The sequence below is a fragment of the Neomonachus schauinslandi genome, chromosome 8 (genome assembly GCF_002201575.2).
Source record: "Neomonachus schauinslandi chromosome 8, ASM220157v2, whole genome shotgun sequence".
In the NCBI taxonomy this organism is placed as follows: Eukaryota; Metazoa; Chordata; class Mammalia; order Carnivora; family Phocidae; genus Neomonachus; species Neomonachus schauinslandi.
In genome coordinates this window covers 44,754,694-44,775,441 of record NC_058410.1, presented here as the reverse complement: position 1 = coordinate 44,775,441, position 20,748 = coordinate 44,754,694, and the positions used below count along the sequence as shown (strand labels likewise).

General features: G+C 39.6%; 1 protein-coding gene across 2 annotated transcripts in view; it reads right to left on the bottom strand.

The window, feature by feature from the left end:
- Positions 1–9,608, bottom strand: part of ROS1 (ROS proto-oncogene 1, receptor tyrosine kinase) — a 103,632-nt gene extending 94,024 nt beyond the window's left edge. For both annotated transcript variants that reach the window (XM_044917423.1, XM_044917424.1), the window contains exons 1-4: positions 9,486–9,608; positions 4,135–4,179; positions 2,987–3,046; positions 1,094–1,120 (exon numbers count right to left, since the gene is read on the bottom strand). In XM_044917423.1, the coding sequence (XP_044773358.1) occupies positions 1,094–1,120; positions 2,987–3,046; positions 4,135–4,179; positions 9,486–9,608 (255 nt within the window). The remainder of the gene's footprint in view (positions 1–1,093; positions 1,121–2,986; positions 3,047–4,134; positions 4,180–9,485) is intronic.
- Between the last annotated feature and the right edge of the window lie 11,140 nt (positions 9,609–20,748).

Here is a 20,748-nt window from a genome sequence, read left to right as displayed (position 1 = left end):
TTGTTTTTTTTTTAAATCTCAATCAGGAAAGACCTATAATTGTTTTTTTACATATGGAGTGAATCCACCCCCTGCCCCGTTTCACCTCTTCTTAGCCAGCCCTGACCCCTCCATCTACTCTCAGGGGAAAATCACTCAGGTGCAGAGTAAGCACAGACTATTGAGAAAATGTTCCAATGTAACTTTTTTTGTTGTTTATTTTTATTCTCTAGTAAAAAGAAATTTTTCTGTTTTACTGATGGATGGTAAGTTATACTCCTTTCCCAGGCAGAATAAAATAGTTCTGTTCTTTGGTTTGAAGGTCATTTAAATAGAATACAACCTAGGTTTTAAACTGAGAAATAATGTATTTTCTTCATAAACCTCTATGGTCGACCTAAAACTAATTCTGAGGGCCATAGAATCCAGAACCTTAAATAAGATCAAGTAGGATAAAAATCAAAATCCCTAAGGTCTTTCTGAAAAAGAGGAAAAGCTCCAGTGCAGGGGAGGGGCCAGCATAGGGAGGAGGAGCTGAAAAAAGAGACCTGAGCCGCCAAAGTCAGCATGAAGACACTTACTATCATAGCAGGGAAAAAAAAATAAAAAATAAAATATCTTAAAAGCTGTGCTTTAAAAATGTAGTCAAAGGAGTTTGTTGAATAAGAAAGAAAACTGCAACTACAGTGTTCTTTTTTAATATACATATTTAATGATAGATTACCATGATTTATGGGGAAGAAGATGGAATCAGCAGAGGTAAGCGTATTCCTAGATGGGTCCCCTCCCCTCTCGCCCCACCACCCTCTCCCCACCAGGCTCCCAGAATTAGAACCTGTCCAAGCAGATTAGAGTAGTATATATGTATCTATATGAATAAGTGTGTATACGCATACACATACATATGCACCCAGGTATTTAAAACAGCAAATATTTGTGTCAAAAATGGAATCTTACAGTCATTTTTATACCCAGATTAATAGCACTCCCATGAGGAAGATTTTTGTGCACTGAGAATTAGTCAGGTTTCTTCATTCTTATTTTAATACCTTTTTAAACATAAGACATAAAGACATAGGGATTGATGACATCTTTTTTGTGATGGCCAACTCACCTCATAAACAGTGCCATAGGTGTTGTTCTGCATAAGAACAAAGAAAAGTGAAATTACTTGAAATTCTTAAGGTTGTAAATAATTTTAATGACACTTGACTTTATATTTCTTTCAAATTAATTTCTTGCCCCACCATTGACAAATAACCAATAAAAACAATCAAAATCAAGGAGCCCAGAGCTGGGCCTTCTGTCCAGGCAGGCCACTGTATGAACAGCTTTAAAAAGTATGTTTGCAGGGAGCCTGGGTGGCTCTGCTGGTTAAGCGATGGGCTCTTGATTTTGGCTCAGGTCGTGATCGTAGGGTCGTGAGATGGAGCCCATGCTGGGCTCTGCACGGAGCTGGAGCCTGCTTAAATATTCCCTCTCTCCTTCTCCCTCTGTCCCTCCCCGCTCATGTGCTCTTTCACTCTCTCAAAAAAAAAATATTACGTTTGCATCACTGGAGAAATGGTGCAGTTTGATGTCTACTGGAAACTCCCAGTCAACTAAGAGGTAATCTGTGGTGGACCGGGTGAGAGAATGAAGAGGTGTTGGCAGATGCCCAGTGGAGACAGAACCTGACCTGAAAATGACCAATAACTCTGGCCAGAGAAGTTTCCCCTGCCCGGACTAGCGGCTCTGATGCCCACTGTACGGCCTGGACTGTCACCAGCACCTGTCACCGTTTGGTACCTCCCACTCATTCACTTGGCAAGTGCTGTCTGAGCACTTGCTCTGTGCCTCTCACGGTCTTGGGTGAAACAGACAGTGTGAGCAAGAAGGAGAGAGACCCGCTCTGAGGGGCTTACAGGCGGCAGCAAAGGCCAGCAAACACAGACTAGACAAAGGATGATTTCCACTGGACTTCATAAAAAGTGGCACCAAAGAGACGTAAAAGAATTTTTAGAATGTGTGATAGTTCCCAAATCCAGATAGTGCTGGCTCCACTTCCGGTAACTCCCATTCTATGGGGCACGTAGTCACGAATGCGAGAGTAAGCCTAAGCCTGTCATAGAGACCTGAGCACAGACCATTCCAGAAAGCTATGAGCACCATTGGGAAGGAGAAGTTAACGTCCTTATTTAAATCTCAATGATATAGTTTCACTCATTAATAGAAAACAATATTAGGATTACCCCAAAATACCATGATTCAACCTCAGACCTGAACAACCTGAACAAAGGAACCCGCTTTTAAATGACGAAATTCTTATTCACTAGACCAGAATAATTACGGTGTATCAGGCATTATCCTTAAGAGAGAGATTCTATTATTATCCTAATTTATTGAGGAGGAAAGTAAAGTGCCAAGAGGTTAAGTACCTTAACCAGTTACACACTAAGTGGCAAAGCTGGGGTTAATTAAAAATGAAAAATAAAGTAGTTCGGGATGTATTTTCTACATAGAGTGGATTAAACGTAGGGGTTTGTAATCTCTGGATTGGATTGCTGCCATTTTCCCTGCAGAGAAACTTCGAATGTGATCTAGGGCCCTGCTAGCCAAAGTGTCATCTGGGGACAACAAGCATCACACCATCTGGGAGCTTGTCCCACCCCAGGTCTTCAGAATCAGAATCTGCATTTTAACAAGATCCTTAGATAACTGTACTTTAACATTTGAGAAGCACAGGACTAGGAAATTTGACAAGGGCCTGACATTCTACTAAAAGGCCATTAGAGTTTGGAGCAATTGGGCATCCCTGGGTTCCATAGTTTGCGTTAACCTCCCCGGGTCTCCATTTGCATTAATAGTGTTTATTTCAATTTTTCCCCACTATTATGTATCACTCAGGCCCTCACACTTTTCCTTTAACTCCTTGAAAACCAATGGAAATTCAAATGGGAATCCCCTTAGATAACTTTTCTTTTGAAGGAAATATTAGTATCAAAACAGAAACATAATTAATACTTACACACTTTAAAGCACAGTTTTCCTGATCTACAGAGTTCCAAAAATGACATCCTTGGATGCACTGCAAGAGATGCATTAAGAGACAATGGTGACTAGAGAAGGGTGATTTTCTTCTTGCCACCTGACTAGTGCAACACAGTAACAAAATGTATCTACCCAGGAATCTGTGGCCTCAGAAGGATCAGGACCTTTGGAATCCTAAGCAGAACTCTCCTGTCTCCAGGCAAAGCGGGCTTGGTGTGAGTCACCGCAGGACAGCGGGGTTGCTGAAGGGAGGTGGCGTGGGCAGGCCTAGAACCCGGAGATCACCCAACCTTCAGGGAGCACCCTGTCCCCTGGGTGGCTGGGAGCAGGTAAAGTCCTGGACACCGTGGCATCGAGCATATCGTGGGTCCTGGCCATGTCCTTACACAACAAGCAAAACTCAAAACTGGGGACTCAACTGGAAAGCAGCATATCAAAACCTAAATAGGTCCACAGTTTTGGAAGTGTGTTCATGTTTATGTTTTGAGTCACTAAACACAATGAATAAATGGATACAGGTGCAGAAAAATAATAAACCTATAAATGTAATTGTTGGAAAAAACATTGGAAACCATCTCATCCAACCCTCTCAGATAACATATAATAAAACTAAGTCTCAGGAATATTAAGTAATTTTCCCCAAGCCACACAGCCAAGTAGAATCAAAATCATGGAGTTGGATTAGTCCTGTGTTCTTTCTTCTTCAACACACTGTGCCTGAGTTCATTTTTTAATATTCCGTAATTCAGGGCGCCTGGGTGGCTCAGATGGTTAAGCGTCTGCCTTCGGCTCAGGTCGTGATCCCAGAGTCCTGGGATCGAGTCCCGCATCGGGCTCCCGGCTCGGCGGGGAGCCTGCTTCTCCCTCTGACCCTTTCCCCTCTCATGCTGTTTCTCTCTCGCTCGCTCTCTAAAAAATAAATAAAATCTTTAAAAAATAAATAAATAAATAAATAATATTCCGTAATTCAGACTTCTCGCTATTTTCAACTGAACTTCCTCCATCAAGGACAAATAAATGAGACTTTACTTAAGAATTATTCTTATTGGAATAAAACCTGACCATTGTCCCATTTTTATAAACACAAACATTATAAACTTCCTGACAATGGAAGTGATTACTCACAGGTTCACTCAGATTATATGGTGTGCCAATGTCAAGCTGCCGGCCCTGAAATGAAGAATGAGATCATAAACAACAGCTACCAATATTACATTCAGTACGACTACCACACTTTTTTCAAAAAAAAGCTTCCTGGAATACTGTTGCCTCCTCTGTGTTTTCTAATTATAAAGTATGATGTTTTAAAGTCATTAAATCAGTTATGAAATCTGGTAAAATACCAATGCAAATTATAAGATGGAATGCCTAAGAATTCTGCAGAAATGATCAAGGAGGGGGGACCGTAAGGAGTGGTTAAGGACAATGGACAGATAAAGTCTCACATGGTATGAAATAAGCCTGTGACTTTAGTCAATTCATCAAGTCAAAGGGCTTGGGGGTTAAAGATGAATTATGGTCAGTTTTGTTTTTTTTTTTTAAAGCAGTGTTACTAAGAATAGTGAAAAAAATACAAATTCAGCATTTTACATATAGTAAAACACCAGATTACTCTGTTTTTTTCATCATATTTTCACAAATTTTAAGAACTTTTTTGTGCTGGGAGAAAATAAAAGAAATAGTAACTAAGGGGAGAAAATCTATAAATTGTTCACCCTCTCCCTGGTTGTTATGTGACTAGAGTCCTTGATAAACTGAAAGGCTTACAAAGGATGACAATATTGGGCCTATGATGATCAGACATGTGCCTGAATTATGTTATATGGATATGATCCAATCATCAGCCTGCCTCACTGACTGACTTAGAATTATGAGCAAAGGATAACTAGGTGAGTACTCCTAGTACCTCTAATTGGTACTGCTCAGAACCTCCCCTGAAGAGTTGCTGGATTTGAACCACTGAATTGAAGAGATGATTAATCCAGCAAGGAGCATGCCATCTGACCTTGGCTGACCCAGTGCTATAAGCAAGGTGTGTCCCAGGAGACGATAGAAAATCCAAAGGAGGCATTTGGTTTTGCATTTTTTAGACTGATTTATTTATTTGAGAGAGAGCATGCATGAGCATGCAAGCAGGGGAAGGGGCAGAGGGGAAGAATCTTGAAGCATACTCCCGGCCCAGCGGGAAGCCCGGCACAGGGCGTGGGGCTGGATTCCATGACCCATGAGATCATGACACAACCTGAGCCGAAACCAAGAGCCAGACTCTTAACCCACTGAGCCACCCAGGCACACCCCACTCCAGGTGGTTGAAGCATCTCAAGGGCTTCTGAATAGCCTGCACTTTTCAGAGGGAAGAGAAGATCTGTTTATCACTAAGTTCACTGAGTTCTCTCCCCTTCCAGGTAAGCACCATTCCTTTTGCCCTTCACTCTATCCTTAGTACCTAGAACAGTCTGGAGGGATAAGAGGTCTTCAATAAATACATACAGAAGGAATAAACCGATGAACTCAAGATGTCCTATTACATAGGAATGCTCCAGAAGTCCTGTTTCTTGAAAGCCTCATCCAATGGCCTGGCATTGTGGGGGTTCACTTAAGTAATCAGACACAGGAACCAAAGAACCAATGTTGCATAAAGTGCATAAAGTTCTGTGAGGATTAACTGACTGAGCCACCCAGGTGCCCCTAAACTTATTTAAAATACTTTTTTATATATAAGGATTGGTAAAATTCTGTTCATCAAATCTAATACTTTTTCCATTTTTTTGGCTTTGTTTTTCTTGTATTCTGTTTATTGCCAAATAGTTTAAGCTTCTAAGTAGTTAAATTATGAATAATTTCTTGTAGGGATTCTGTATTTTTGAAGCAGGCTTCTTAAGGCATTGCCACTCCAAGACTGTAGAAATATTCACCCTTAATTTATTGTAATATATCTATAGGGTGAAGTCTTGTTTTGTTTCTGTTGTTTGTTTGTATTTAAATCACAGTATTTTTTAACAACTCCTGGAATCTATGTGAATCTGGTAGTATTGTAAGGAGTTGGGTTTTAATAAATTTGCCTAAACTTTTTTTAAAGACTTTATTTTGGGGGCACCTGGGTGGCTCAGTCGGTTAAGCATTCGATTCTTAGTTTTGGTTCAGGTCATGATCTCAGGCTCCTGAGATTGAGCTCAGCACTGGGCTCTGCACTCAGCAGGGAGTCTGCTTCTCTCTCTCTCTCTCTCTCTCTCTCTCCCTCTGCCCCTCCCCCGTGCTCTCTCTCTCTCTCTCTCTCTCTCAAATAAATAAATAAAATCTTAAAAAAAAAAAAAGACTTCATTTTCTTAGAGCAGTTTTAGATTTACAGTGTAATTGAGATTAAGGTACAGAGATGTCCCAAATACCTCCGGCCCCCACACATGCCTCCCTCATTATCCACATCACTCAGCAGAATAGTAGTTTTTACTAAGGATAGATCTACACAATAATAATTCCCAAAAGTCCATAGTTTACCTTAAGGCTCACTCTCAGAGTTGTATATTCTGTGGGTTTGGGCAAAGGTATAGTGACATGTATCCATCACAATATCATATAGAGTATTTTTGCCGTTTCTAATAATCCTCTGTGATCTCCCTATTTATCTCCCCACCACATACAAACCCACTCCTGGCAACCACTGATCTTTTCATTGTCTCCATAGTTTTGCCTTTCCTAAAATGTCATATGGTTGGAAATCATCCAGTATGTAGTCTTTTCGGATTGGTTTCTTTCACTTAGTGTATGCTTTTAAAGTTCACTCCATGTCTTTTCATGGCTTGAAAGCGCATTTCTTTTCAGCTCTGAATAATATTTCCTTGTCTGGATGTGCCACAGTTTACTTATCCATTCACCTACAGAAGGAAGGCGTTATTTTGTATTCTAAATGAACAGCCCCACTTTGGTCTGAACTGCCATCTTTATCATACTGCACACTCCCTTGTGTGCATGGCTTAACTCCCAGACTGTATTCCATTTTACTGATCTGCGCACTCCTACACCAATACAAACTGTGCTCATTCCTGGATATTTTATGGCATTTTTGGGTTTTTGTTTTGTTTTGTTTTGTTTTTTGTTTTAAAGATTTTATTTATTTATTCATGAGAGACAGAGAGAGAAAGAGAGAGAGGCAGAGGGAGAAGCAGGCTCCCAAGGAGCAGGGAGCCCGATGCGGGACTTGATCCCAGGACCCTGAGATCATGACCTGAGCCGAAGGCAGACGCTTAACCATCTGAGCCACCCAGGCGCCCATTTTATGGCATTTTTGGATTCTGGTCTTGTTCTATCATCTTGCTATAAAGTTATATATGGATACACAAGAAAGGTATTGATGTTTGTACTTTTTTTTAACAGGATAACCTCTGAACTCTTGTTTCTAATAGTCTTGCATTGAACTGATACTTCTAACAGAGCATTTCTCAATGCTAGTTCCTCAGTCTCTTTTGTTTCTCTTTCATGAAGGACGCCACAATACTAGTGTTCTGAAGAACATTGATTATTTTTTGTTCTCTGCAGCACAGGCACATATAACTCAAAAATATTAAGTCAATTACTACATTCAACTAATACCTACAGATCCGTCAATGGACGTAAACTACTCATGCTCAGCACAGAACTATGATCTGTGCACATTTGGACAGCAATTCTAAACATTCCTGTGTATAAGACTCTGTGTTTCTTTTTAAAAAGCAAATATGCCTCAGGATCAAGAACCACCCAGGGAAATCAAAGATGACCTTCCCAGCAAGCGTCCAGGCTACAAAGAATGGCACACACAAAAAATGCAAACAGTATCATAAACTCAAGCATTTTACATATCCTTTCCCCTGATCCACGGCTATATTCACTGTTCATTCACCTAGCTTTTTCCCTCCGGGCCCTGTGTGGGAGCCCCAGATGGAGGACATTGATGACAGGCACTAGGCAAACTGGCAAACCCTGTCTCTCCCAGTGGCCACCACATGGGCTGAGCCTGTGTCTGTGGGTGGTGAGCGGAAGGAACAAGCTGTCTACTCCTACTGCCTGAAACCCAGGAGCCCACACAAAGATAAGATGAAACTAAACATAACTAAAAACCGAAAAAAAATAAAACAAATAAAATGGAGACTACAGTAATGGAAACAAACAATATCAGTTTTGACAGTAAGGAGAAATTAACAAATTATGGTGGTACATTTATAGGATGGAAATATTCTAAATAGACTGAAGATCCTGTTTCCATAAAAATGTCAGGGTGTAGGAAAAACTTACAATGTCATGTTAAGTGAAAAAGATGGGTATACAACTGTATGTAAAATTATACACATATTTGAAGAGAAAATGCTTTTTTCTTTATCCTTCTCTACTTCTCTACCTTTTAAATATTTTACAGTGAATATATGTTCTTATTATAATCAGGGGAAATTTTTAAATTATTCAATAACGAATACATCTAATAGTCTTATTTTTCCATGTTTAAGTTTGGATGACGACTATAAAATCCTAAGGCATACAATTCCACATTAATGGCAATGAGGTCTTCAACAGTGATTTATATAAAATGCCAAACTTTTTTAAAAAGTGCTACTACCCATAGAAAGCTCAAGTAGTGTTTTAATCTATAGTTTAAATTAAGCCAGAGGAGTGTAACGCAGATAATTATCTTTTTTAACCACCGCGCGGACTTCTACCTCCAATACTTTAGCATAACAATGAGTACTGTATTGGGTACTTTTATTATTCTAAAAAGTAGGACTATAAGTAGCCTAACATGTAAGCTATCAGGCTATTTCCTTTGTCTCTAGATAAGAAAAGTGCATCTTTCCCTGGCTAGAATGTATTTGGTTTTTACAGTTGATTCAGGGGCTTTTTGAAGCAAAACAACGTCACAATAACTGAAAGATATGAAACAATCTATAGGGGAAGGATACCCAAAAAACTCATTACTGAAAAAACTACAAATGCACAAGTAGAAGGAAAGGACCTTAAAAACAATTCTTGCTTTTTCAAATAAAACATTGTTCTATATGGCATCTGCATCTGCTTCCTTGGCATCCATCTCCTGATACAACCATCCATCCGCAATATAAATGCTGCTGCAGTCTGCAACCAGTAGGCATTGCCCTGTGGCCAAACCTATTTCTTGCTTCAAGGCAAACATAAATGGTTTTGAAATAAATGAGTTTAAATTGGCATTTTTAAAGCAAGCAAAATTTATCGCATGTAAGCCTCTTTAACCCAATTCCTACACCCCACCCCCCCACACACACACACAATCTATGAACAGATAACTTAAAGAAATAAAACAGCCTTCCCCTACCTTCTGTAATTAAAAACATTCCTAACTTATTTGGGGGGGAAAAAAATCTTTCTTGCCTTGCTACCACTTCCCATGGGAAAATCATTCACTCATTTATAACAAGCTGAACTCTACATGTTCCAGTTCCTGCAAAGACAAATATTAGAGCAGCAAAACTTACCAGGTTAGTTACACATGACTTTAGGCAGCTGTGTAAAACCATACACTGTACCAAAGAAATCCATATGCAGCCAAGAGTCGCAACGTTGACAAGTTTCAGAATAAGCCAGCAAATGTTCTTCATCGCTTCACCAATGGCGATTTTTAGATGACTGTTATTCTCATTTTCTCCATCCCACTATATAAATTCTTTAGGTTTCCGTTGGAAGAGTGGCTGGTGGAGTTTGGGGGAGGTTTTTTTGACATGTGAGAATATCTTTGCCTTTTAAAGTAATATTTAGACCATTTACTCGAGAGCTTTGAATCCTAGATAGCGTGTAATAGTCACGTAAGAGCTATTTCATAATTTAGTTTCCTTTTACTCTCATAAAGAAAGTCACACCCTATCTAAAGGTTAGATCCTAGCAGTGCGCTTCGCATGGGAAGCGAACAACGTAGAAAATGCAAGCTGCATTTCAGCAAGCGTGTGTCACTTGGACACACTCCGTCTGAAACTGGAGCACTTCGGATCATCCACCATTTCACTTCTCTGAGCTTGGTTCAGCTCTGCAGCAAACTGGGTTTTTTACCATCTCTGCCTGAGCAAACAGTGACACCATTATAATGAAGAACTATCAGAAAAACAGAGTCAAACGACGCTGCAGAGGGGAAAAACAGAACCCTTTGAGACCCAATATATATTTCAAAATTAAAAAGCAAACAAAGCTGAAATTAATAGACAAACAGTCTGAGGGTGAGTTAAAGATGAGGAAGTTTGTTAGAGTACTTTAAGAACTTCACTACATATTAACCAAAATACTGCCTTATCAAGTCTATTGAGACAGAGAGCTGAAACTAGCCACCACAGACCTGAGATATGTACAAGTGTAGCTGTCTTGAAAAGGAAATATTGTACAAATTTCAATTAGCCTCGCATCAAGATAAGGTTAAGAATTTGCAATCTGCAAGGTACAGAAGTGAGTCATTCTGAAGAGCTACTTTTTAGATGGCTGACGATTAACTCTTTCAGGCCAGACAGTTTTGTGTTGGTGTCCTTTTTTATGATTTAAGTATCAAATAAACTTCCATGTCTTCTTAAATAAATTGTACTAATGAAACTTCAGCTTTTCTTATTGGCATGAGGTTCTCATTGTGAACAATACAGGCATGGGTTTTTGTTTTGTTTTGTTTTGTTTTTTTGAGCTGAACATCTTTGGGCAAATGTTGACAAAACTGCTGTATAACATAAAGACAAATGGTACTGACCCCAGAATTGACCCCTAAAACTTGGTCTTTTGAAAAACTTCCCCATTGTCTACCTGATCTTTGTTCATTTTCTGTATTTTTAAGATTGTAGATTAAAGAATATACAACTCTCCGATTTCTTGGTCAGAGGAATATGACCATCTTTCTACAAAATATACATTTAAATCAGAGGATACATGACCTTGCCTACAGGATTTCCTCATTACAATGAAATTTATCTCCTTCACTGTGCTATCAATGTCTTTTGCCTTATTAGCATAGATAATATTTATAACTTCGCTAACAAAATGGACCACTAAGTACTTCCTTGATGAAGCTTTATTGGTGGAATGTGAAAAAAAGGAATACCCTTCCAATTTCAAGAGTTTGTGCTTCTTCTGTTTTTTTGGAATTTAACTGGCACATAGTTGCACTCATGAAAAATGGCCTGTATTCAAAGATATTTCTTATGGAATTACTTACATCAAAAGATTGGATACAACCTAACAGTCCAATCATGTAATACTGGGTCAGTCATTTTATATATCTCCTCCAGGTGATTTCTCCACATGGGTTTGTTTGGACTTCTTCCCCAGCATGATGGTCTCCAGGCAACTGGAGAACTTACGTGGTAGCTTCTAGCTTTGGTGGAAGTGTTGAGTGTTAAGATGCATTGTCTTTCATGAGTCAGCTTGAGAAATCATAGTTACTTTTGCTGCATTTTATTGGTTGCCAGAGAGTCACAAAACTGCCCAGACTGGAGGAGAGGGAAATAGGCCCCACCTCTTGATGTGAAAATAGCAAGGTTTGAGAAGAACAGGTAGGATAGAAGAAATTGTTGCACTACCTTTAGAAAATACAATCTGCCACCAAATAGGCAGTCATCATTTGCATGGTTCTAAGAGGCAGAAATTCTATTATTTTTTTTTAAGTAACCTCTACCCTCAACATGGGGCTCCAACTCACAACCCCAAGATCAAGAGTCACATGCTCTACCCACTAAGCCAGCCAGGCACCCCTGAAAGGCAGAAATCTTAGTTACCATAGTTTAGTTAAATAACACCAGACCTCAAACAATACAATCCAAACTTTAGTTACCGCAATATAGTAACTGTGAAGAATTTCATTAAGAACAAACTTCTCTGCTATTTCTTTATTAGAAATAATAATTATAATTCATTAGCAACAGTATAGATTTGATATGATCAAATATATCTGAGTTCTAAAATTATATTTATTGAAAATACAGAATGTACATCCTCAGACTCAGTTGTACTCCATCAGTATCATATAACTCCAGGGAAATTAAATTTTACAGTCATCAAAAGGAGCCCCAAACATGGCCTTTTATACTATCAGACTGGAGAGTGGCCATGCCAACCTTCAAAGCCTGAAGAATTTGCCATACAAGCAAATTCTTCCTCACGCACATACCTCTGCCATCATCCCTTACTGCTTGTCAGGCCCACTAGAACCTGATCGTGGTCTACCACAGCACATCAGCTGAACCTTGAAACTGGCCAAAAGGTATATATTGGTCATCACCAGGGCAATAATTATTTCTCTGGTGAGATATTTGGTGGCATCAGGGGGGGCGGGGGGGACATTGTCTCTCACTGTCTTTCATTTGTCTCATTGTCTCTTGCACTCAGTGCTTCTCATCTTTATGTCTCAGGGAAGGGATGATGCCACAGTAGGCAGAGAAGGAAAATATTAAATAATTAGCTTTTGAGTTTCAAGGGCCAAGGTTCCAGCCTAGAGGAATGGAAGCTAAAAGCACAAAGTTCAGTTTCTGGTCTGCAATTTGGTTTTGCTACATTATCATCAAATTAAAATTTTATTTTAGCCTGGGACCTTGGTGGTTGAAACGCAAAAGCGGGCTATTTGACATTCATGTTCTCCACGTTCCTTCCCTGAGGCTTGAAGATGGAAATGGGATCTATCCGTGCGCACCTTCTGCTTGGTTTAATGAAAAATAAATATCACAATGTAAAGATATAATTTGGGGTCTTTTTTTGACTCTTCTCAAATATTTATTTACCTCTAAGTGTTCAGGGGATTTCATGACTATTGTTGTTACTGCTACTATTGTGGTTCAGAGGCTTTCCCCTGCTGCTTCCGTGTCTGGAGCTTTTTCAGAAGCCATAAGTTCTAGAAGGCTGGTTTTAAATGGTTGCTCTTTCTTTGCATGAGTTATTTAACAGTCATTAAAAATCAGCCCAGGGGCACCTGCGTGGCTCAGTCTGTTGCGCGTCTGCCTTAGGCTTAGGTCATGATCTCAGGGTCCTGGGATCGAGCCCTGAATCGGGCTCCCTGCTCAGCGGGTAGTCTGCTTCTCCCTCTGCCTGCCGCTCCCTCTGCTTGTGCTTGCTCTCACTGTCTCTCTCTCTCTCTCTCTCTCTCTCTCAAATAAATAAATAAATAAATAATCAGCCTAGATTTCTGCAAGGAGAGTTGACCCTTGAACAGCGTGAGAGTTAGGGGCACCCACGCCCTCTGCAGTCAAAAATCTGCATATAACTTTTAACTCCACCAAAACTAATTCTTAACAGCTTACTGTTGACCAGAAGCCTTACTGATATCATACACAGTTGATTAGCACATATTTTGTATGTTATATGGATTATATACTGTATTCTTACTATAAAGTAACCTAGAGAAAAAAAACATTTTAAAAATCAGCCCAGGGGCGCCTGGGTGGCTCAGTTGGTTAAGCGACTGCCTTCGGCTCGGGTCATGATCTTGGAGTCCCTGGATCGAGTCCCGCATCAGGCTCCCTGCTTGTCAGGGAGTCTGCTTCTCCCTCTGACCCTTCCCCCTCTCATGTGCTTTCTCTCTCTCTCATTCTCTCTCCCAAATAAATAAATAAAATCTTTAAAAAAAAAAAATCTAAAAATCAGCCCAATGAAGACTTTTTAATGGTTTGTGGGAATCTATGCCATAATATTAGGCAGAAAGAACATAAAACTGTATTATGTATTTGGAGACCGGCTCAACTATGAAAAATAAAATTTAAAAAATGGATAGAAATACCAGAGTATTTTTCTCTGAGTGGTGTTTTGGTTTTTGGGGGTTTTGTTTGTTGGTTGGTTTTTTAAGAAAACCTTCTGTTTCGTGACACTTTCTCTGTTTTGCATATCGCCTATGAACCATCCAGTACCTCAGGGGTGTATTACTTCCACTGCCATCTCTAGAGGTTTCTCCATATGCATTTCACAGCACCCTCCCTTGTCTGCTCCCCTGACTCCCTGTGTCCATGGCCCCCAACTTCTCCCAGGTGAGCTCTCAACAGCTGACTACCCTGTGTCACCAAGTTGGGCTCTCAGTCCTACCATTGCCTAGAGTTTAGGGCACCCTCATTCCACAGATGAGGACTGCATGGAGTCAACTTTTGCTGGATTTCTCCTTGAACTTATGACTCACTTCCCACTTATTGAGTTTCTGCCCAGAGTCTGGTGTTCCATGAACTTCAGATAGACATCTCTAGGTTTGTATCTTCACAAATAATGTGCTACTGGACTCTTGGTTCCTACCATGCACTAGCTGCTGGCTGAACGTCCTCCAGTCCCAGCCACCAGGCTCTAAGGCTCACATTTCTGTTCAGAGTGCTGAGACCCCTTAGGTTTGTCCTGACCCTGCTGTCTATAGATTAAGGACAGCCTACCACCACTTTTTCCAGGTACCCAGTGCCTTAACCCTTGTTCTTAACAAAAGCATTGCTTTTTATTTAATTCTCTCAAATGTTTGCATTTTTGAGACTTTTAATCTGATTGTAGGTTAAAAGACATTGGGTCTTCCTGGATGACGTTCTCAGGGATTGAGACCAGATATTGGATGACCACTTAGACATTTTACCTAAAGCCAGCCCTGGAGTGAAACTGCTTTAGTAATAGAGGGCAGAGGTTTTCAAACACAAAGTCAGGCTCCTAAAATGTTCCTCCTCTCCCAGCCTCCCAATGTCGAGGAGCCAGAGTCTACAGAAGGGTTTCACAGTTCTCCTCCCTCAGGGGTGCTGCAACCTTTGTCCTAACTGCAGTTTCTCCATCCCCTGGGGCACTGAGGCCCAGGAGTCCCTTATCACAGGCATCACCAATGACCGAAGATCCCCCCACACTCCACCACCGGCCACCACCCTCTGGAGCTAGAATTGCTGCTGGTTCAAACCCTTGCCCCAGGCAGGAAATTTGGGACGAAGAAAAGAAAGCAACTGCCCAAGGACAGATGGTGGGCAGAGGTAGAGTAAACACCAATGCAAAGCACCAAGGCAGGGAACTGATGGGGGATGGGGATGGGGGGCAGAGGTGGGGGGCAGGGACTCTGACCCAGGAGAGCCAAGTCCCATGACTTTCTTCTTCCAATGAAGTCACACATTTTAAGAAATGTGTGATCATAGTTGTAATTACTAAGCGAAATGAGAAAATCTCCAACATCGGCCTTATTCCAGATATGGAGGAAACAACAAACAGGGGAAGAAAAAAAGAAACACTAGTTACATCACTTCTATTATTGACCATTTATGACTAGGTAGTCTGAACACAAAACCAATTAGCTTTGAAGACCAGCTTCAGACTTAAAAATGTCCTCCCAAGAATACATCAGAGTTCACCCAGGAAAGAGAAGAATGGGAATCTTTCAGATTTCTTTGCTTCAAAAATTATTGCAGTGGTACAAAGAGGTTCTTGGTACAGCAGGAAATGGTTCTTGACCCTTATCGCGCACGGAGAGTTATGAGGGGGTAGCCATGGTAACAGGTTACAGCACACTTTCTCTCCCCCCACAACACATCACTAAAGCCAAGGCCCTCACCCTTTCTGTCTTCTGGAAATAGGACAGTAGTTAGAACACGTGCTCCCAGCTATGCCAATGTTCGATCCTGGCTCCACCTGTGAGCCAGGTGACCTTGAGAAGTCCTGCTATTCTGCCTATCTCAATGTCCTCGTCTGAAAATGCAGATAATGGACTCAATTCCAAAATTCTAACACCTGCCATGTGGTAAGTTCTTAATCAATTTCTCCATGTTTAAGAATTTTGTCACGTGAGATACTCAGGTTGTTCCAGTTAAATTAGCCATAATGATTTGTTGAATAAATACTCAACAGTTTTTGAGTACCTACTGTTTGCCAAAGATCCTGCAAGACACTATGAAGACAACAGTGAACCAAACAGATAAAAACCTCTGTCCTTATTTGGGTAGGGGCCAGAGGAGGACAAAATGGGTGCTCACAGGTCAAACATGTGCTAAGTTATTATATGGTAATAAATTCTAAAGAGAAAAAAGGGCAGGTTTGCAGGGATCGAGGGCTAAGTTTGCAAGTTGCTGTTTTAGATACTAGAGCATTACGTAAGCTCTATATAATTTTGTTTATTAAGTGAGATATAGAATTGTAATTTTAATTGGAATGGTGAACTAGCCTTTGCTAATATAAAAAGGTTATCTGCTCACACATGACAAACATTTGTACAAATGTTTTAACTATATATAATAAAAAAGTTTCTCAATCTCTTCACCTACTTTCAATGAGAGTACTTTGATCACTTACAAGTAAAGATGACAGCTGAGAGCAAAGTGCTTTCTTGAAGAAGTTCTTATGGCTATTATGATGATAGACACACTATTTAAACTCAGGGAGGATGAAGAACTAGCAAACCACGATTTCAGAGCCTCATTAAATCACCTGACTTGCATTTGCAAATATTGTAACACATATGTCAGACAAAGGTTCCAATTGTATCCTTTGCTACAAAGAAAGAAATTTGACAATGCAAAGGGATTGCAAAGCCCCTCTAAAATGGGGTTTATAATAATATAATTTTACATTTAGAATAATTAATATTTATTTAAATTGTTATTCTTAAACAGTTATGTTTAAATTCTTAATTATTGGATTTTTAAAATATTTTAATTATTATTGAAACATATTTATTATGTATTATTAATTGTAACATAATAATATAATATATAATATACTTAAATATTATTAAATGTGTTAAATAGTATAATTTAGTATTAGTGAAAATACATTTAACAACATAATTTAAAATAATATAATATTTACTTTCCTATTTCAAAGACTGGCTTTGGAAAAGGAGGTTAGTCCAAACCATAGGCTTCAGAACTTTAGTAGCAGACAGCGGAGAGACCGGGACCTGGTGCAGAACCACAACATGACCGAGCAAGCGTGCATGCTGCTCCCTGCCTGGTAAGGGAGGCGACCTGCTTTGGGAGCCTAAATCAGCGTTCCTGTTTAAAAGCTAATCATTAAGGAAAAGAGAGTCTGCAATTAGAGTTTTGAAGATATGCTATTTAAATTTTTTATTTATGTATCTCAGTTTAATTTCCCTGTCTTGAAATATATATATAATTCAAAAGGGTCCCGTTTTCTTCTACTGAGCATTTTGGGTTGACACAATCATAGCTTGCATAAAACAGACATAAGGCACAGCTAAGATCTTAACCCACGCTTAATGAGTAGTATTCATGTACTACACCTTGAGAAATGGTTCAGGTGTATTAATTATCTCATTCTATTATCTTAAGACACAATAAAATAATTATTAGCAAATCCATTTTCTAGTTGAGAAAACTGAGGCCTGCGAAGTTTACAAATTTCTTGGGTTTGCACAGATAGGACGTAGCAGAATTGGGACGAAAATCCATATTTATCTGACCCTAGAGTCCATAACCTTGACCTTGACCTTAACATTAACATTAAACTGCCTTTAGCTAGGTAATGTTGTCAGGGGACCATAAGCATTCATCCCTTTGGACTGGAATATCTAACTAGAATCATTCTAGGAGGAGATATATTTTATTTAGCACTCTCAATTTGAATATTAAGTAGCCCCCACCCCCTGCCAAAAACAAAGAAAAACAAAAATCAAACATAGGAGAGAAATAATCCCTGAACTATAAGAGATTGCGTTCCAGCTGTTGCTATAACTAATTATTTCTCAATTGTTTTATTTTAATAAAGTTCTTGGGGGTAATGGCAATATTTTAAGTGCATTATTATCCATCATAATAGTAATATTCCTTAAATAATATTTACACTGTACTAGGTATTTCTCAGAATATATGAAATATGCTACCTACTTTTCAAAGGAGTTACTAACAGAGGTCTAAGACTGAATAAGGTTTGGGCAGTATACAAGCTTTGGTTTGGAAACTAAAATTGTCCTTATGAACTTGAACCTGGGTTTTCTTATTTAACTAAAGATATGTCATTAGGTGACTAATCAGATTGTTCTTCCCTGATCTCTAGAACTATGAAAAGTTGATCCAATTAAATCGCTTTAACGTGTGAAATGACTGGATCACACTGGTCTATTTTAATCATGAAGACCATCATGTTCACAAGATCTCCCTGCCATGTGGTTTTGAAGCTTCTCCCTGGGAGAATCCTGACAGCAAAGCAGAATTAATGAGTTAGATGTGGATGACAGCCATCGCTGGACTTAGGCTTCGAGTTTTGAGCTTTGAGCTTCTCATGAGCTCAAATTTTCCTTGTATCGCCAATTTTGGCTTTAAAGTTCATGCCAGTTTAGCATTTTACTCCATTACAAGTTTTAACATAAAAAGCAATGAAAAATTGAATGAACACTGGGCCTACCTACTTCTAGACTTCCTTGAGATCATGTTTGTGTTTAAGATATTTTCAGTTTCTTAGACTGATTCTTAGTCAAGACCTTCCAAATGGATATACTGTAATAAACGTAAGAAGAATATAAAATGATAACAGATAAAAATGAAGCCCCTGCTTCACTAGTACCTTGCAGGTGATACAAAAATATTTGTGGGTGATGACTATGAGTATCATATGGGAAAAGTTTTAATGTCAAAAACTCAAGCTAAGAACTCTATATTTTCCCTGGTTGTTTATTCCACCCACATGGGAAGGATGGGCTCCAATTACGCCTCAGGAACACAGGGCTGTTATTTACTAGTAAGATTGGTCCCAGATATTAAGCAGTCTTACCCAACCACAGTGCACTGTCTTCAGCCAAGATGCCTGTGTGTTCTAATATTGCATGTAGTGTGCTTGCACAAAGCATATCAGCTCCTGTAGTCATTATTGTGCTTTTCCAGTTGAATTTTTCCAGAATTCTCACTGAAATATTCACTCCAAAACCCTGGCCCAATTCTTTTCAGGTTTCTTCTGAAGAGCCAAGCAATCCACTGCAAGCGATTTATTTCAAGTGTATTACAAGAGAACTAGATGTCTTCCTTATGCCATCTCCATTCTGAATCTCTACTTCCATCTGTTCCTCTGGAAGAGGAATAGTCAGAGTTTCTCAGAGGAACAAGAGGGCCTGTAAATGAAGCTCAAGTGACCCAGCTGGGAGGACTGTGGTAAGAGAGCTGTCTCCCTGGTCACGGGGACAAGCGCTGCCCTCATCAGGAGCAGACGCTCTGTCTAAAGGGACAGGTGCACAGTTTTGGCGCTCCCGGGGCTTGGGCACTGTGGTCCCAATTCAGACTTTGGACATTTCATTCCGTTCAGATCTTATTTTAGCACTTGGAAATGTCAACAAGACAGTCTACTGAAACTAATTCTATACCAATACACAGTGTGAAACTCAGTTGCTCCCCCACTTAACCCGTTTTGGTACCTTCCCATTTCCCTTCGGATTGTTAAATTAATTAAACAAGGAGGCCATTAGACCGAAGGGGCTCCAACGCTTTAGTTGCCTAAGTAAGCAAACCCAAACCTAAGCCTGTAAATTCCTCAAGGTTAAGAAATCAAAATCTAAGGACAACCAATCACAAACGGCCAACTAGCCTTTTCCCAAATAAGGCAACTGCTTAATCAATAATTCCCTGGCTTAGCTTATATTCCTTCTCTATGAGTCTTTCCCTAACTCCTGTTGGCAGAGTGCTCCTAACCACTTCCAGTATGGCACTGCCTGATTAGAATCCGTATTTACTCAAATAAATTCTTAAAAGTGTTAAGATGCCTCAGTTTACCTTTGAACAGTTAAATATCTAAAATCCCTAAAATGTATGTATTTACAAAGATTTCCTCAGCCTACCTGTTCAGCTTCTCTCCCTCTGCTTTCCTTTTCCTACATCACCCTCCAATCAGCCACAAGTCCTTCTGATTTCTTCTTTTTCTGATGGGCCTTCCGCCATCAATCCTCACAGCCTGGAAGACTCACCTCTTTCTCCATCTGACTTATCCTACCCATTCCTCAGCTCACTTTCCCAGAGGCACCTTCACTGACCCCTAAGGCTAGGTTTGGTTTTTTCATCGAATGGTCCTGTGGCTCCTTGCATGTTTTATTTTGTTTGTTTGGTTTTGCTTATAGTTGGCACACTTATAATTAGTTGTTGATTGATTAGTCTTTAATTATTTCTATAAAGGCTGTATTCTGTAGTAGATTACAAAGCTCTTGAGAACAGGAGAGTTTTTCACTGCTGACTCCTTGAACACTTTGGCCATAGGTTCAACCATGTGGAATGGACAATATTTGAATATCTTGACCTTAAAAAATGTCAGTTTCATATGCTTCAATCTAATAACCTGTTCAATAAATATTTGTTTAAAAATAATAAAATAAATAAAAAATAAAAATACGTTAAAAAGTCATTCATGTGGTTTTAGGCTTCCTGTGTGTGTGTGTTGTGTGTGTGTGTGTGTGTGTGAGAGAGAGACAGAGACAGAGACAGAGAGAGACACACAGAGAGAGAACAGCTATTAGTATAACTGTTACTAAAAGAATCTTTTAAGTTACACTAATTTTTTTTTAAGTTACACTAATTTTTAAAAACTTCATTGGGTTTCACAGAAATTTTGCAAAGCTAAATACGATAATAAATTCCAAAATTGGGTCCTGTTTGAAATACAATCAGCAGTTTCCCTCTGCTGCTTTGATCTTAGGTCAACTTTCTATTCATCTGAGTTTTCTTCTTTCCATGAGCTTGAGCTCAAATAGTCATCTCTTGTGCTCCCTGGAGCCTTGTAGGTGAGTTCTGCATGATTTCCTTCTGACCTGTGGAAGGACCAAGATCTAGATTTTGCACTGCCCGCCACCCCCCCCCC